The following is a 19028-nucleotide window of genomic DNA, read 5'->3' as shown; positions in this document are numbered from 1 at the left end:
TTTGGGAGGTGCTGCCGAAGAAGCCTTGGCGAGTTGCTGCACTGCATCTTGTAGATGGTACACACTGCAGCCACGGTACACCGGTGGTGGAGGGAGTGAATGTTTAAGGTGGTGGATGGGGTGTGTCAGCAGTTCAAAAAGTAGTTTATCAGTTGTGAGGGATTTTGAGCTGTCCAGAGGAACCGAGGCACAACATGGAGGCAAACTCTATCAGGTTGTGACCATCTTGGGGGGCCATGACACGTGACCACTATCTTGGGGGGCCATGACACGTGACCACTATCTTGGCCTGTTGGTGTCCAATAATTTTTGGAATGACTGACAGTAGTCAAAAAATTAAAAACTTGTCAAAAGTCATGTATTTATAGTAAACTTTATTTCAGGCTGATATGTTATAAAAAGGAGAACATGCATTGCATAAAGCGAACTATTACTACTTGCACAAAATAAACTTTAATTTGTATTCCACAGTTCTGTAGAACTTTGAGAAATTAAGGCCACGTGACAACAAAGCCCATCACATGGTAATAAAAAGAACTCTTGTATCATTTACCACTTGGATCAGGAAGGTAGAAATTGCAATTTACCAACAATTAACGGATTCCAGTGTTCATTAATTTTACTCCAGAATTAACCCGTTTCAGGTTAGCGCCGGTATACAAACAGCGCAGGCTGGAATATACAGCGGACGTTAAGGATTCGGGTGGGATAAATTTGCAGATCGTATTAAATCATCTCTTTTAGGAAAACAAAAACTGAACGTTACAAGCGTAAAGTTTTTATAAAAAAGGAAATAAACAAATATAAAAACGAGGAAAGTTACAGACATTTAATTGCAACTGAAAATCAGAACTATTAAAAAAAGGTGTTTTTTTTGGAAACATCTTCAATGAACAGATTCGAAGCGGTTTTCCCAGCAAGCAGAGATTTGAACCTTTTCTTGGTGTAGTTCAGGAGTGAGAATCAGCGAGTCCTGGGATTGTGGGAGGAGCAGAACCGCTGTCGTCGGTGCAGAGAAGGGATTTCCAAAACCCTGAAAATCGAACACGTTTTTTGTGCTGTTGTGTGAGCAGCCCTGAGCTTGATGTAAACCCCCCCCCCCCACTGAGCACCTTTAAACACAAGCCCTTCTCATCTTTATCTAAAACTAAACCTCAGAAATGGCTTCGAACCTCAGCAATCCCTGGAGGGCCGGCACTTGGGATCAGAAGTTACTGAAAGGTCTGATCAGACGGACAGTTTCAATGATCCCAGATTGTGCTGGTGTAAAATCCTCCCCCCCCCCCACCGAACACTAAGGGAATTCCCTCCGAGCTGCTTCCGCCCTAACTTGGTCGCAAACTCTGGGAGCGGCTCCGAGGGAAATGTTTCTTACACGTTTCTAGTTAACCATCGACGGCGCCCCAGAGTCTGAGAAAGGGCCAAACGAGACCGGATGAAAAACTTTATGTCTGGAGACCAAAAAACAAATAAAACTAGAGTTATTTTCAAAGATCAAACTGAAATATCAAAAAAATGTGCGTTTTTAAAACCATTCCAACATAGTGAATACAAATAATTCCATTAATTAATACTAATATAAGGAGTGCAGAAACACAGAGTATTGAAGCAGGGTTAACCCTTAAAGCACTGACTACTTTGGTTAAGGCAGATAAAGGAAATGAAGCTAAAAGCAAATGCTCGTCAATAGTTAGAACACAAACGGATGTTTCTTTGAAGGGCTGTGGGTGTTCAGTTTTAGATTTGTAGAACCCCGAGGGGGCAATGGAGAGAACGCTTTCCTCCCAGGTTAGAATCGGGCAGAGTTTCACATCAGATTGATCTGAAAATGTAAAGCTGCCAATTCAGATGTTTTATAAAAAGCACCGACTTCACTTAAACCTGCGAAACAATTTGAATCACAGCCTTCAGAACCACATAAACTGTTCAATCACCAAAGAAAAATTTCTAATCCAACTGGTTACAAGAGATTGATAGATGAAAAAATACTATTAAAATGTGGTGCTTTGTCATCATTAGGATTTTTACATTAGCAATCTCCCCAGTCTCAATGAGGCGACAATCTTTCAATCCAGGATTTTAATAGCAAAAGTGATCAGCGGGTGGCACTGCTTTATCAGGAGGTCACAGAGTGTACGATGATCTTATATTTTATACCACAGTTTCTGGAAGTTTCAGAACTGTAGCATCATCATTAAACAAAACCTGAGCGAATAAAATCCTGCAACTCGAAAAATCAGCCCCATTGATAAAAGGATGTGTGGAATGTGTTGTTTTTGGGAAAGGGAGGGGGGCAACGAGAAATGGAGACAACTTTTGAAACCAGTTCTATTCAGAGCATTGAACTACATAAAAAGGCTATTTGATTTTTCAATCAGATACTGGCTTTGAGTTGAGGGGGAGAGGGAGAGGGAGAGAGCGGGAGGGAGGAGGGAGAGGGAGGAGGAGGAGGGGGAGAGGGAGGAGGAGGAGAGGGAAGAGGAGGAGGGAGAGGGAGGAGGAGAGGGAGGAGGAGGAGGGAGAGAGAGGGAGAGGGATGGGGTGAGAGAGAGAGGGAGGGAGAGGGAGAGAGTGAAAGAGGGAGAGGGAGAGAGGGAGGGACAGAGAGAGAGGAAGGGAGGGAGAGGGAGAGCACTGGTTGAGGTTTCCCAACAAGGCACCTTCGTGAAATTTGCAGTAATTTAGTGCAAGACAGGCACGGACTTCAGGAACAGATCACAATGATAAAAACATTGCAGCATTAAGTACAGCCTACTGATTGGACGGATGCTAATTCTGCAGACCCTGATCAGACTGTAAATAACACTGTGCTTTACTGGGACTCCCAGAGGCTCAATCCAAGGGCATGTTGTTGCTGCTCAGCAGGATGGGGTACGATGTTCCGATGTACTTTCCGTGGCGATACACGACGATTTGCAAATGGTATTCGTCCACCATCACCAGCTCCCGTGACATCTTGGCCTGCGACTGGAGGAAGCAGATGGTGTAGAGAGCAAACTCGAACTCGGGGCTCACTCCAATAAAGGAGCTGCCCACCGGTTTCACCATCGTCTTCCAGCTGAACTGCAGGTTCAAGACGTGATCATCTTCATCAGGCTGTGCAAAACACCAAAAGAAAAAAAGTCAGATTCCACTTGACAACACACAAGATACCCCAACCCTCGTTCGATAATATTCTACCTTACTGGAAAATCTACGAGCTGCTGGCATTGCTGGGTGGGACCAGCCTGAAACAGGTCCCGAGGCCAATAGTGTGAAGGAGCAGCAGCAGAGAGTCAGAACACGAGGGCGCTTCAGCATCAACCCGATGTCTACAGAATTCAAGTTTGTCAGGCTGATCAGTGGGCAGCACTCTCTCACCTCGGAGTCAGAAGGTCGAGGGTTCAATCTCCACTCTACGAGACTTGAACACAAAGGTCTAGGCTGACACTCCCAGTGCAGTGCTGAGGGACTGCTGCACTGTCGGAGGTGCCGTCTTTCAGATGAGACATTAAACCAAGGCCCCCTCTGCCCTGCCAGGACGCTACTTTGAAGAAGAGTTCTCCCCGGTGTCCTGGCCAATATTTATCCCTTAATCAACATCACTAAAAACAGATTATCTGGTCATTATCACATTGCTGTTTGTGGGATCTTGCTGTGTGAAAATTGGCTGCTGTGTTTCTTACATTACAACAGTGACTACACTTCAAATAAAAAGTATTTAACTGGCTGTGAAGCACTTTGATCATGAAAGACGCTATAGAAATGCAAGTCTTTCTTTCAAACCTTCGCACCTAGTCTGTGATTGTAGCGCCAGACTTTTAAAAACCACACACGGTCAGAGAGAAAAAATATACAATTCATAATTTATCTGTTATTATTTGAGCCAATCAAAGATACTGCCTAAATGTGAAAGAAACAGCAAAAAAAAGTACCTGCGAAAACTAAAGTGTGCCGGGAGGGTCGGTAACCAGAGGACACAGGTTTAAGATAATTGGCAGAAGAACAATAGAATGGTTACAGCACAGGAGGAGGCCATTCGGCCCGTCGAGCCTGTGCCGCTCTCTGCAAGAGCACTAACCAGAGGGGAAACGAGGAAGAAAAATCTACACAGCAAGTTGGGAGAAGGGGAAGTGCAACGAGGCCTGGGTGTCCTTGAGCACCAGTCGCTGAAGGTAAGCATGCAGGTGCAGCAGGCAGTTAAGAAGGCAAATGGTATGTTGGCCTTCGTAGCGAGAGGGTTTGAGTACAGGAACAAGGATGTCTTGCTGCAGTTGTACAGGGCCTTGGTGAGACCACACCTTGAGTATTGTGTGCAGTTTTGGTCGCTTTATCTGAGGAAGGATGTTCTTGCCATGGAGGGAGTGCAGCGAAGATTCACCAGGCTGATACCTGGGATGGCAGGAATGACGTATGAGGAGAGATTGGGTCGATTGGGCTTATACTCGCTGGAGTTTAGAAGAATGAGAGGGGATCTCATTGAAACTTATAAAATTCTGACAGGACTAGACAGACTGGATGCAGGAAGGATGTTCCTGATGGCGGGGGAGTCCAGAACCAGGGGTCACAGTCTAAAGATAAGGGGTAAGCCATTTAGGACAGAGGAGGAATTTCTTCACCCAGAGAGTGGTGAACCTGTGGAATTCTCTACCACAGAAGGCGGTTGAGGTCAATTCATTAAATATATTCAAGAAGGAGTTAGATATATTTCTTAAGGCTAAAAGGATTAAGGGATATGGGGAGAAGGCAGGGACAGGGTACTGAGTTTGGATGATCAGCCATGATCTCATTAAATGGCGGAGCAGGCTCGAGGGGCCGAATGGCCTACTGCTGCTCCTATCTTCTATGTTTCTAAGTTCTTGTGATCTGGAACGCGCTGCCTGAAAGCAGATTCAACAATAACTTTCAAAAGGGAATTGGGTAAATACTTCAAGGGGAAAATTTTGCAGGGCTATGGAGAAAGAGCAGGGGGCGTGGGACTAATTGGAGAGCTCGTTCAACGAGCTGGTACAGGCACGATGATTCTCCCCACCCACCCCCAGAACCGTTCATGAACCAAGAAATGCCACAAAACTGATCAAATCACTCAAATCATTTCTTCTTCACATTTTCATGTCATTTTCTTCCTTCACAGTTAGAACATTTACAACAAAAAAAGTCACCAGACTGATCTATCCTGTCAGAAATGCCTGAAAGTATTTTCCCCACATAAAGCTGCCCTCCTGCCTGTAGCGGGAGGCATGAGTTAAACCTACACCTGGGCCTCGGCTTCTGATGGACAGTCTGTGTGTGAGAGGAGGGTGTTGAAGTTTCCGCCTTCCTTCTGTACAAACTACAGTTACCCAGACTGACCCCCACTCACAAGACAACCAGGAAAAACATTTGCAAACAACTGCGAGACACGAGCAGCAAAACAAAAATTAAATAACTTTATTTTCCTTTTAAATAAAAGTCAGTTTCATCCAATTTGTACCATTATATAAAAACCTTCAGAACCAATGACGTTTGGAATGAGGTTTGGTTTTGTGTTGCTGCAGAAGCTTCATTTTGCACTGGGGTCAGAGAAAAAGAAAAAGACTTGAATTTCTACAGATCCTTTCACGGCCTCAGGACGTCCCAAAGAGCTTTACAGCCAATGAAGTATTTTTTGAAGGGTAGTCACTGCTGTAATGTAGGAAACGTGGCAGCCAATTTGCGTAGAGCAAGCTCCCACAAACAGCAATGAGATAACGAACAGATAATGGGCCAGAAATTCAGATCGGGGGCTTGCCGCGCGTGCAAGGCCCCGATATGCACTTACCCGACGCGCTGGCCGTTGACCTCCAGAGACGCCTGGAATTCGATTTTGAAAAAGAAGAATCCCGGGCAGCGTATGACGTCACGCCGCCCAGGAGTGCAGCCAGCGCGAAGCCAGTAGCGCACTGTGCAACTGAGACACGCCCCTTGAGGTCTCAGTTTAACAGGACACCCCCCCAATGTTTCTGCCAAGCTGCTAAGCATTTTTACATGCAAAGCAGCAGTTTAAATAGGTTTTTGGAAGTTTTTTGAAGATTTTGGTAACTTTTATTAACTTTTAAAAACGTTTACATTATTTTGAAGAATCTGAAGTGGTTTTAAACAGAATTAAAGCAATTTAAAGATTTTAAAAGCCCTAAAAGAATTTTTTTAATTCCATTTATTTATTTAGCAATGTCGTCGTCATACGTGTCTTCACACTGTTCCCTTTGGGGAACTGTATGAAGTGGTGGAAGGATTTATGACCATGATTAACGCTCATTCCGTGACCGTAACCATCTTTGAACCAGCCATTAGGGCGGTTAGTCCTATGGCGGGAGGGTTTTACGGGCTCCCACAAGCTATACAAGGAGGGGGGGCCACCCACACCCACGGACGCAAATATCCCACTGGATGTCAACCCAGAATTTAGAGCCGGAGCTCCGACTCCACTTGCCGGGACTGTCTGGAGCGGGGTTCGAAACCCTACCCTGATCTGGCCCAGCGGCGGGGATCCTACCGCTATGCCAAAGGCCCAATCCGATTAGCAACGTGAAATGGCTGGAATGAGCACAATTCACGGCATTAAAAGAACTCACAATTGAACTGATGATGACCTCAGCAATCTCCTCAAGGAGGTGGAGGCGCAGCGCCTGCTCATCATTGGTAATGAGAAGTCAAAGGCGCCGCAAAAAGGGCAGATGATAGCTTGGTCTTTCAAGTGGCAGCATAGGGCTCCAGTCACAGGGAGGGAAAAGGCGCAGGAAACGTATGGGTGTCACCTTATGTGCGGAGTGGGCCTTTTGCGTAGCAGTAAGCATCCCCGCCGCTGGGCCAGAAGGAGTAGGGTTTCGAACCCCACTCCAGACAGTCCCGGCAAGTGGAGTCGGAGCTCCAACTATAAATTCTGGGTGGACATCCAGCGGGATACTTGCGTCCGTGGGTGTGGGTGGCCCCCCCCCTCAGATGGGTTGTGGGAGCCCGTAAAACCCTCACGCCATAGGACTAACCACCCTAATGGCTGGTTCAAAGATGGTTACGGTCACGGAATGAGCGTTAATCACGGCCATAAATCCTTCCACCACTTCATACAGTTCCTGAAAGGGAACAGTGTGAGGATACGTACGACGATGACCTCTTGCGCAATGCACCTCCTTGGACCCTCAGTCGCAGATGCGAGGGGGCAAATCGTGCAATTGTTAAATTTTTCATTTTATTGACATGTAAAATGTTGGCCCAGTAATTCCCTTCCAAATGCGCGAGTACGGTTGGGGTACTTACGCGTCTGGCCGGAGGAAATGCCGGTTTTCAGCATGCACAGCGCATGCGGGGAAAACTGGCATTTCCTGTCCTCTGAACGAAGGGGTTCAGAGGCAGAACGCGTGCGACTGCACAGGCAGCGCGTGCGCAGTAAAATTCGCCGCTTTCATTCATGCTTTCAGTGAGGTCAAGTCCTTACAACTTACACATGAAAAAAGCATGGGTACAGTTGCTCCAGAGGCTGCGGAGGAAGATATTTCTTATCGTGGAGCTTCTGAAAGTATGTATGTCTGTATATATTCCTTTGCGTGTTATGTATATATTCCTTTACTTATGTGTATGAATGTATTATTTAATTATGACTTTCAGAGAAAGTAACTTATTGGAAAATCATAATTAAAAACATACATTCATATACATAAGTAAAGGAATATAAAACATACATACATATACGTAAAGGAATATATGCGGACATACATACATAATTACTTATTACTGATGAAAAGTTTCTTTCTTAAAAGTGCTGGAAATGTTACATTACTCATTTTAGAACACTCATTTTCACATTCAATTCACACAGCCACAATTGCTCCTTCTACCTACCGTTCTGAAAACCCGTTTAAAAAAAAAAAAATTTTAACTTTAAAACTTACTTAAAATTTCTTAAAATAACTTCCCTCCCTTTCCCAAACAAAAATATTGCCTTTCAGAAGCTCCACGATAAAATATATCTTCCTCCGCAGCCTTGGAACAACTTTACACATGCTTTTTTCAAGTGTAACTTGTAAGGACTTACCCTCACTGAATCCATGAATGAAATCGACGAAGTTCACTGCGCAAGCGCTGCCTGTGCAGTCGCATGCGCTGTGCCTCTGAACCCCTTCGTTCAGAGGACTGGAAATGCCGGCGTTCCCCACATGCGCTGTGCATGCTGAACGCCGGCATTTCCACCGGCCAGATGCGTGAGTACCCCGACCGTACTCACGCATTTGGACCCAAATTTCTGGCCCAATCTGTTTTAGGGATGTTGATTGAGGGATAAATATTGGCCCAGGACACCAGGGAGAACTCCCCTGCTCTTCTTCGAAATAGCGGCCGTGGGATTTTTTACGTCCACCTGAGAGAGCAGACGGAGCCTGGGTTTAACGTCTCATCTGATAGAGGGCACCTCCGACAGTGCAGCACTCCCTTAGTATCGCATTGGGAGTGTCGGCCTGGATTCTGTGCTCAAGTCTCTGGAGTGGGTCTTGAACTCACAACCTTCTGACTCAGAGGCGAGAGTGCTGCCCACTGGGCCACGGCTGACACTTTACAAAAATATTGTTCCAAAAAAATATAAATAACTGGGAATAATTATCTTAAGCAATTACGATTATCTAGTGCGACTGTTTGTGGTGTGACTCGGGACATTTGGTCGCAAGATTGATTCCCCATTTAAAACACCCAAGTGGCCCAGATAGACTCAAAGAGCTGGGAATCGACACTTTAGAGAAGTGTAGACTCAAGGGGCAATTTGATCGAGGTTTATAATATAATGAAGGGACTAGGTTGTGTTTGTGTAGACCAATTATTTCCACTGAATAGGTTAGGGAGCATCAGGGGTCACGCTCTCAGGTTGTGCAAGGCCAGATCTAGGCGAGATGTCAGGGAGGTGGTTCTTCTCCCAGAGAACGGTGGACCTCTGGAACAGGCCGGCTGGCTCGTGTGGTGGATGCTGATTTGCTGAATTCCTTCAAGCAAGAGCTGGACCGGTTTCTGGCTGGGGCGGAGATCACCTTGTACAAGAGGTCGGTACTGCAGGGAATTCAGGGCCAGAGTGGTCTCCTGGACTAGTTAAGGGGTTGGAGAGGAATTTTCCACAATTCCACCCCCCCTCAATTTGGCCCAGGTCTTGATCTTTTGTTTGCCTCTCCCAGGAGATCACATGGGCTGCCGATGAGGTGCACAAGATGATCACAATACAGTGGGACAGGCTCAATGGACCAGAGCGCCCTTTCCTGTCTGGCATTTTCGTATGTTCGTGAATCCGTGCTTTCTGCCTCATAAGAACATAAGAATTAGGAGCAGGAATTGGCCATTCGGCCCCTCGAGCCTGCTCCACCATTTAATAAGATCATGGCTGATCATCGACCTCAACTCCACCTTCCTGTCCGATCCCCATATCCCTCGATTCCAAAAATCTATCGATCTCAGCCTTGAATATACTCAATGACAAGGATGGATTGTGGTGAAGCTCCAGCTACAGAGCTGCACTATCGTGGAGCCAGTCACTCAAAACACAAATACTCTATCAGGCAATTCCTGAAAACAGATAAGACTGGGTCAAGACATTTCTCATCAATATAATCAAGTCAAGTATCAGTCACCAGGAATGCTGTCTAGATCTACAGCTTGGCCAACTAGAGTGGACACTCAGTGAAGTTGTCCTGTTGGCCCCATTTCCAGACTTGAAATTTTTTGTGGCAATTCTCCAAGCGAGCTTCAGAAAAATTAGAATCAAAGTATGCAGGGCAGCGTGATATGGCATTAACTGTCCATCTCTGGGACATGGGGCAAAATCCAGCTTGAAGAGACTGGGTGAAGATGCGATCTTGCCCCGATGAGGATCAGGTGACAATGTGCTTGCCTTACACCTCAGCGGCAAGACTATAAAACTGCTTGTGATCTAACATTCTCACTCAAACAAGGAGATAGCACAGCAAACACAAAGACTTCACTGAGGTTTAAACACTTTGTGTAGCCAATGTACAGGGAATTCTGGTGTGTCGGATAAACACCATTCAATAAGGGGGAGGACCTGAAACTATAACCCGTTAAAAGAGCGGGTAAACACTCCACAGGTTAACAGAAACCCCTCACCTTGATAGGCACAAACTGCCTCCGACTCCCCCTGGACTGTGCTTATTGATTTGGACGCTCTTATTCAGTGACATCCTGGCACAGGGCTCCTACAGGGCCTCGCTCCAGTGATGGAGTTGGAGGGTACACGGAGAGAAAATATTTCCGCTGGCTGGGGATTCTGGGACTAGGGGGACATAGCCCCCAATTTAGGGCCAGGTCATTCAGGAGTGAAGTTAGGAAACACCTCTACACACAAAGGGTGGTAGAAGTTTCGGAACTCTCTTCTACAAACAGCAGTTGACGCTGGGTCAATTGTCAATCTTAAATCTGAGATTGATAGCTTTCTGTTAACCAAAGGTATTAAGGGATACGGAGCAAAGGTGGATACATGGAGTTAGGTCGCAGATCAGCCATGATCTCACTGAATGGCGGGACAGGTTTGAGGGGCTGAATGTCCGAACATCAAGCGTAGTTGCTCACACCTTGCTCTTGTCCTTCCTCGCCACAAAGCCTTTGTAATCAATGTGGTTGCGCTTCTCCTGCAGGTAGAATTGGACCCAGTTGTGCAGCCCCATGATCTGTCTGCCTCGTTTGGTCTCTCCTACAAACACATGCTCAAACCCTGAAGAATCTCGCCTGCAGGAAGAAAAGAGGTGAACAAACAGCCAATTATCGATCCATCAATAGAAACCTTTTGGAAAATCAAGAAATCTGCTCAAATTCACCAGGAGAAGAATTTTTCAGTTCTAGTGCCCCACTAGCAAAAATAAAAACTTGTAATGTCTCCTTTTCTCATCTCAAGCTTCCTCCCCTCCCAGTTTAAAGATGGTAAAAACTGCATAGTTCATAACAGAAGGTTCAAACATTAGTTAAAATCCATAGGTGGGACCGGAATTCCATACAATTCCCGTTCTGTCTGTCGGTGGGGATTGGCTATGTCAAATGTCACGTAACGTTAGGTCCCAGCACAATGGCTGTACTTGTAAACGGGTGGTTTGGAGTCTGCCTGCATTTCCACAGCTTGGCCACTTGGTGGCTTTACACAAAGTCCCTTCTCGAAGCCCATTATGTGAACATGACCTTTTGCAAGTAACTCAGAAACCAGTGAAATGTCTTTAACTTGATCACGATCTTCCCCAAAACAAAAATCACGCAACCTGGTCACACAGCACGATCTCTGGTATCTGCGGCCTGACATATTAGTGTAGTGGAGTGTGCCTTTAATTCAGTGAGTCATGGGGCACTCCTGCTAAACTAATCCCTGACCAAAGATTTGCAGCTTACACCTTTGGGCTGTCTCACCTGTGGATTTTTTCAAGAACTCCGCCTTGGCCAATAGCATGCGCCCCCACCCCCACACCGACAGATTACCACCCCTCCCCCACTGAGAAAGTTGCAGAGTGTGCAGCCTCTCACCCCTCCCTGCCCACTGAGACAGATCGCAACCCAGTTCCCATCCTCCTGCCAGAGTTTTCCACCCGCCCATTGACCCTCTTTTGCCACCACCCGCCCCACTAAGATTCTTCTTCTGCCTCTCCTCCCCATCCCCTTTCCTGAGCTATCCATTCCCTTCTCCCTCCCCCCATCCCACTCCTCCTCTTACCAGCCCGGTTCCTCCCCATCCCCTTCCCCACCTGACCATTCCCCAGTACCCCCACCCCTCTCCTCTTTCCCCACTGCACTGTAACCTTACTTGATCAGAGGGTTACACTCGGTGTTGACTCCCCATGCGCCAATCCACGAGAGAGCGTCTAGTTAATAAGAGAGAATGCTCCTACTGAACGCATCAGAATAAGAACATATGAATTAGGTACAGGAGTAGGCCACATGGTCCCTCGAGCCCAAGCACTGATCCTTGCGGCATCCCACTAGTTATAGCCTGCCAACTGGAAAATGACCCGTTTATCCCTACTCTCTGTTTTCTGTCCGTTAACCAATCCTCTATCCATGCCAATATATTACCCCCAACCCCATGAGCCTTTATCTTGCTTAGCAACCTTTTATGTGGCAACTTATCGAATGCCTTTTGGAAATCCAAATATACTACATCTACTGGTTCTCTTTTATCTACCCTGCTAGTTACATCCTTAAAAAACGCTAATAAAATTTGTTAAACACGATTTTTCTTTCATAAACACAGCTTGGTTTCAGGACCCGGATCATTTCTACAGCAGACAGCGTTAGAAATAAAGTTCCATCAAATTATCTGAGACGCTTTACTGCCAAAAACATACCCACGGCTCCCTCCTCTGGAATACAGCTCGAACCAGATGTTGTACAGATGTTGCTTGAACTCCTGTGGACTGGCCGATGTGAGATTTTTACTGGCAAGGTACTGATGGGCTAACTGAAGAGAGGAAGGTTTGAGTCAAGGTCAGAGTATTGGATTTCACAGTTACTGCTCACTCTAATACATTGGCATTAATGCGTTCTACGTTCATCGTGATTCAGATATCAGACAGAGGAGGTAATATTAACCTAACTCCCACAGCAGGAAACCGACTGGATCAGATCAGCCGCCTGATTTACACCCCGCCCGATTGTATTCTCTCCACTGACGTGATAAACGGGCATCCGAACCGATCCTGTCAGTTTCCTGCTGGGTGGGTGAGGTTAAAACTCACGCCCAAGGCAGTCACATCAAGTCATCCAGGTTCAAAATGTTGAAAACAAGCAAAAGGAACGGCTCGAGTTCAACGCCCAAACAAAATGTCGCAAATTCATAACAGCATAAGAAACAGGAGCAGGAGTCGGCCATCTTAACCTAACCGCCCAGCGGGAAACCGACGGGATCGAATCGGTCACCTGTCGTCACGTCCCCCACGCTGTCACTCCCCACCTGTCATCACTCTCCCGACTGTCATCACGTCCCCCGCGCCGTCACTCCCCCCGCTCCGTCACTCCCCCACGCTGTCACTCCCCCCGCCTGTCGGCACGTCCCACGCGCTTCACGTCCCCCGCTCCGTCACCCCCCCTCTCCGTCACCCCCCCCGCGCATTCATTCCCCCAACTGTCGTCACTCCCCCCACGCCGTCACGTCCCCCGCTCCATCACTCACCCCGCGCATTCACTCCCCCGCCTGTCGTCACTCCCCCCGCCTGTCATCACGTCCCCGCTCCGTCACTCCTCCCGGTCCATCAATCCCCCCGCCTGTCGTCACGTCCCACGCGCTTCACGTCCCCCGCTCCGTCACCCCCCCCTCTCCGTCACTCCCCCTCTCCGTCACTCCCCCTCTCCGTCACTCCCCCACCTGTCGTCACGTCCCCCGCCTGTCGTCAATCCCCCTGCGCCGTCACTCCCCCGCCTGTCGTCAATCCCCCCGCGCCGTCACTCCCCCGCCTGTCGTCACTCCCCCGCCTGTCGTCAATCCCCCCGCGCCGTCACTCCCCCCGCCTGTCGTGACTTCCCCCGCCTGTCGTCACTCCCCCCGCCTGTCGTGACTTCCCCCGCCTGTCGTCACTTTCCCCGCCTGTCGTGACTTCCCCCGCCTGTCGTCACTTTCCCCGCCTGTCGTCACTTCCCCCGCCTGCCGTTACTCCCCCCGTCTGCCGTCACTCCCCCCGCTCGATGTCACGTCCCCTGCGCCGTCGCTCCCCCCGCTCAATGTCACGCTGTCACCCCACCCGATTTTACTCTCCATCGAAGTCAATATTACATAAGATCATAAGAAATAGGGGCAGGAGTTGGGCATACGGCCCCTCGAGCCTGCTCCGCCACACGGCCCCTCGAGCCTGCTCCGCCACACGGCCCCTCGAGCCTGCTCCGCCATTCAATAAGATCATGGCTGATCATCGACCTCAACTCCACTTTCCCACCCGATCTCCAGATCCTTTAATTCCCCTAGGGTCCAAAAATCTATCTCATTGAATATACTCAACGACTGAGCCTCCACAGCCCTCTGGGGTAGAGAATTCCAAGATTCACCACCCTCTGAGTGAATAAATTCCTCCTCATATCTGCCCTAAAAGACTGACCCCTTATCCTGAGACGTAGAAACATAGAAGATAGGAGCAGCAGTAGGCCATTCGGCCCCTCGAGCCTGCTCCGCCATTCAATGCGATCATGGCTAATCATCCAAACTCACTACCCTGTTCCTGCCTTCTCCCCATATCCATATCCCTTGATCCCTTTAGCCTCAAGAAATATATCCAACTCCTTCTTGAATATATTTAATGAATTGACCTCCACTGCCTTCTGTGGTAGAGAATTCCACAGGTTCACCACTCTCTGGGTGAAGAAATTTCTCCTCAGCTCAGTCCTAAATGGCTTACCCCTTATCCTTAGACTGTGACCCCTGGTTCTGGGCTCCCCCGCCATCGGGAACATCCTTCCTGCATCTAGTCTGTCTAGTCCTGTTAGAATTTTATAAGTTTCAATGAGATCCCCTCTCATTCTTCTAAACTCTAGCGAATATAAGCCTAATCGACCCAATCTCTCCTCATACATCATTCCTGCCATCCCAGGTATCAGTCTGGTGAATCTTCGCTGCACTCCCTCCATGGCAAGAACATCCTTCCTCAGATAAGGCGACCAAAACTGCACACAATACTCAAGGTGTGGTCTCACCAAGGCCCTGTACAACTGCAGCAAGGCATCCTTGTTCCTGTACTCAAACCCTCTCGCTACGAAGGCCAACATACCATTTGCCTTCTTAACCGCCTGCTGCACCTGCATGCTTACCTTCAGCGACTGGTGCACAAGGACACCCAGGTCTCGTTGCACTTCCTCTTTTCCCAATCTATTGCCGTTCAGATAATAATCTGTCTTCCTGTTTTTGCCACCGAGACTGTCTCCAGCCAGGGGAAACAGCCTCTCAGCATCTACCCTGTCAATCCCCCTCAGAATATTATATGTTTCAATGAGATCACCTTTCATTCTTCTAAACTCCAGAGAGTATAAGCCCATTCTACTCAATCTAGTTGTACTCATAAAATGAGCAAACTTTAAATGGGACCTGATGGTACTTTTTATGTACCGTGTTGGACCTTGGAACAAACTCCCTGCAAGAACAGTGAGGAGGATAGTGATAGACTTCAGGAAGACATAGACAGGCTGGTGGAATGGGCGGACACATGGCAGATGAAATTCAATGCAGAAAAGTGTGAGGCGATACATTTTGGTAGGAAGAATGAGGAGAGGCGATACACACTAAATGGTACAATTTTAAAGGGGGTGCAGGAACAGAGAGACCTGGGGGTGTTTGTGCACAAATCATTGAAGGTGGCAGGACAGGTGAACAAAGCAATTAAAAAGGCATACAGGATCCTGGGCTTTCTAAATAGAGGAATAGACTACAAAAGTGTGGAAATTATGATGAACCTTTATAAAACACTGGTTCGGCCCCAGCTGGAGTATTGGGTCCAATTCTGGGCACCGCACTTTAGGAAGGATGTGAACGCTTTGGAGAGGGTGCAGGAAAGATTTACGAGAATGATTCCAGGGGTGAGGGACTTCAGTTACGTGGATAGACTGGAGAAGCTGGGGTTGTTCTTCTTGGAGTAGAGAAGGCTGAGAGGAGATTTGACAGAGGTGTTCAAAATCATGAAGAGTTTAGATAGAGAGAAACTGTTTCCAGTGGCTGAAGGGTCGATAACCAAAGGGCACAGATTTAAAGTGATTGGCCAAAGAACCAGAGGCGACATGAGGAAAAACATTTTTACACAACGAGTGGGACTGACTGGATTACTCTTCAAAAAAGCCGGCGTAGACTCGATGGGCCGAATGGCCTCCTTCTGTGTTGTACTATTCTATAACAGTCAAAGAATTAAAAAAAAAACTTTGATAAGTATTTGGTTAGGGATGTGATTGAAGGTGGTAAGTTCGGACTCACAAATACCCACCACAGACAGCGCTCGCCGAGCTGGGTGTGAAACCAAAGGATGTAACCAAAGGTGAACATGAGTTATAATGCTACATAAATATCCTGGAGTTTGGCTGATTACTTTTGGGAATACGGAGAGATTTGGCAGAACTTTTCTTCAGGAGATAAAGTTGGGTTGGGTCCATGATGGGGCGTACTGATGGTGAGCAAGTTTAGACAGCAATCAATTAGGAGGCTGCAGATATTCTGCCTCTGGTAGTGTGTGCTCCTGGAGAGTTCCTTTATTTGAAGTGTAACAAAATGTGATGGACAGGAAGTGCATGCTTGATGTACTGTCATCATATCATTACTTTAATTTTCATATTTTAACAGTTTTGAGTCACTGGCAGCTTTCTAAGTACAAATGACAGCTCCTACCATACACGGTGCTCATGGTTTCAGAAACCTGGTGCCATTCACAGGTTTCGTTTGCCAACATCACCCACCTGCATGACTTTTGTTTCGAGAATTGCGTCGAGAAAGCGACTATTTTCAGCCATTTCTTCCGGAGTCACCACCTCAGCAATTCCAGTCGACATTTCATAGTTGTCCAAGAGGGCAGTGAAGGCTATTCAAACAAATGATAAAATATTACGTTATGCAACTGTAATTTCCCAAAAAAACATAGGGGGAGAAATTCGGTATCGCCCCATTTGGGGCGCAATTATCGGCCTGGCGCTATTTATCGCCTCCGAATGCAAACATGGCTTCTATCGCCCCTGGAGGTGATTTGAATGCTATATCAGGCGTTTCACACCTGTCTGAAGGCGCAAAGACCGAGGAGCAAGGCGCTACCTCAGAGCGCTGGCGAAGCTCATGTGATGTCAGTCAGCAGTGGAACACAGACAGACTGGCGCCGGCCAGTTCTTAAAGGGGAGGGTCGATCTTGCTCTCCATCCACACCCTGCTCATTGCAGCCTTGAATCTCGGCCTGGAGAGACCTGTACATCAAATCTGCTGGAAAGAACAATGGAGAGGCCCAGGGAAAAAGCTCAGAGTGCAGCCCCCATAGTCGCTTCTAAATCGATGCAAGGAAGGTCAAATCAAAATGAACCCGTAAAGTGCTGCTCAGTACACAAAACTCCTTCACACAGCGTTGAATCTCTCCAGAAGTCTCTCTCTCTCAGAATGCGTGGAGCAAACCTGTCACCGACAAAAAAAGGCAGGAAGCGGCCGCCTTTAAATAACACTCCCCCAGTCCCCTCTACCTGTTGTTGCTAGCAGCAGGCGGTAAGGCAGGGGGCGCCACTCAATATCCGGTCTGGGGCGCTACCGGGCATTGCACACTCGACTGATGCCACGATCTGTGGGCGCAGGAGATCGTGGCGGTAGTGTTTAGTGCCACCGCAAAGTGTCTGGTCAATTTCGCGAGTGGCGTAAATATAGTTGTGGCCCGGCGCTAGTTGTTTTGTGCTCTAGGGCGCTAACGGGAGGCGCTAATCAACCGAATTTTTCCCCCATAATATTTTAAAGTATTTCAAAATGTGCCTCTAAGTTTAAAAAAAAAATCATACCATTGCGTTTCTGTGGCTCTGCTCACAGTAAGTCGGGTGATGCACTGTGTGATACCTGCAGGAGCATTATACCATGTACTGCACAACGCGTTATTCTGCTAAAGTGGAGCTCTGTTTAAACTGGCCTGTCCCTTAATTAATGTAATCTCTGAGAGCAACAAGATGTTAACTGCTGTTGGGGAGAAGCTTGCAGTTGGAGCCCTGCCCGCACAACCCAGAGTCAGAACCAAGTGTAAAACAGAACTCAGAAGGAAAACAGTGATCGCATCGCATCAGATCTACAGATTTGAGATTCAGTGATCAAACTGGATTCAGACGCTGATTCCTACAGTCAGCTGGATTAGTTATTGAACATAAGATAACATAAGAGCATAAGAAATAGGAGCAGGAGTCGGCCACACGTCCCTCGAGCCTGCTCCGCCATTCAATAAGATCATGGCTGATCTTCGACCACTTTCCCACCCGATCCCCATAACCCTCAATTAGCCTAGGGTTCAAAAATCTATCGATCTCTGTCTTGAATATACTCAATGACTGAGCAACCACAGCCCTCTGGGGTAGAGAATTCCAAAGATTCACAAACCACTGAGTGAAGAAGTTCATAAGAACATAAGAAATAGGAGCAGGAGTAGGCCAATCGGCCCCTCGAGCCTGCTCCACCATTCAATAAGATCATGGCTGATCTGATCCTAACCTCGAATCTTCTATCACTCTCCATCCCACCCAAACCCATGTGATCTCCCGGGAGAGGCGAAAAACCAGATAAAAAAAAACAATGGCCAATTTGGGAGAAAAAAATCTGGGAAATTCCTCTCCGACCCATCTAGGCGATCGAAACTCGTCCAGGAGATCACTCTGTCCCTATATTTTCTACAATACTTACCTTCTGTAAAGGCGACCTCCACCCCAGCCAGGAACAGGAATAAAACCATCTCCTGAAATCTAACAGAATTAGAACACAAGAAGTAGGAGCAGAACCAGGCTACACGGCCCCTGGGCCCGCTCCACTACCCACAGGGCCACGACCATTCCGAACCCAGACTCATGTCCAATTTCCTGCCCGCTCCCCGTAACCCTTAATTCCCTTTACTTCTAGGAAACTATCTATTTCTGTTTTAAATTTATTTAATGATGTAGCTTCCACAGCTTTCTGGGGCAGCAAATTCCACAAACCTACCACCCGATGAGTGAAGAAGTTTCTCCTCATCTCAGTTTTGAATGAGCAGCCCCTTATTTTAAGATTATGCCCCCTAGTTCTAGTTTCACCCATCATTGGGAACATCCTCACCGCATCCACCCGATCAAGCCCCTTCACAATCTTATATGTTTCAATAAGATCACCTCTCATTCTTCTGAACTCTTAATGAGTAGAGTCCCAATCTACTCAACCTCTCCTCATATGTCCACCCCCTCATCCCCGGAATTAACCGAGTGAACCTTCTTTGTACTGACTCGAGCGCAAGTATGTCTTTTCTTAAGTATGGACACCACAACTGTATGCAGTATTCCAGGTGCGGTCTCACCAATACCTTGTACAACTGCAGCAATACCTCCCTGTTTTTATATTCTATCCCCCTAGC

At 47.3% G+C, this 19028-nt stretch overlaps 1 protein-coding gene across 2 annotated transcripts in view; it reads right to left on the bottom strand.

Annotated features, from left to right (window-relative positions):
* Positions 1 to 357: 357 nt before the first annotated feature.
* The window catches only part of endouc (endonuclease, polyU-specific C), a 50562-nt gene continuing 31891 nt past the window's right edge, over positions 358 to 19028 (bottom strand). For both annotated transcript variants that reach the window (XM_086009692.1, XM_086009693.1), the window contains exons 4-7: positions 16381 to 16502; positions 12309 to 12421; positions 10557 to 10710; positions 358 to 3096 (exon numbers count right to left, since the gene is read on the bottom strand). In XM_086009692.1, the coding sequence (XP_085865818.1) occupies positions 2833 to 3096; positions 10557 to 10710; positions 12309 to 12421; positions 16381 to 16502 (653 nt within the window). In that variant the 3' untranslated portion in view covers positions 358 to 2832. The remainder of the gene's footprint in view (positions 3097 to 10556; positions 10711 to 12308; positions 12422 to 16380; positions 16503 to 19028) is intronic.

Source organism: Somniosus microcephalus, chromosome 16 (assembly GCF_052327205.1).
Source record: "Somniosus microcephalus isolate GS21.2 chromosome 16, FLI_Smic_1.0, whole genome shotgun sequence".
NCBI lineage: Eukaryota > Metazoa > Chordata > Chondrichthyes > Squaliformes > Somniosidae > Somniosus > Somniosus microcephalus.
The sequence above is the reverse complement of the archived record's forward strand: the minus strand, read 5'-3'. Positions and strand labels throughout refer to the sequence as shown.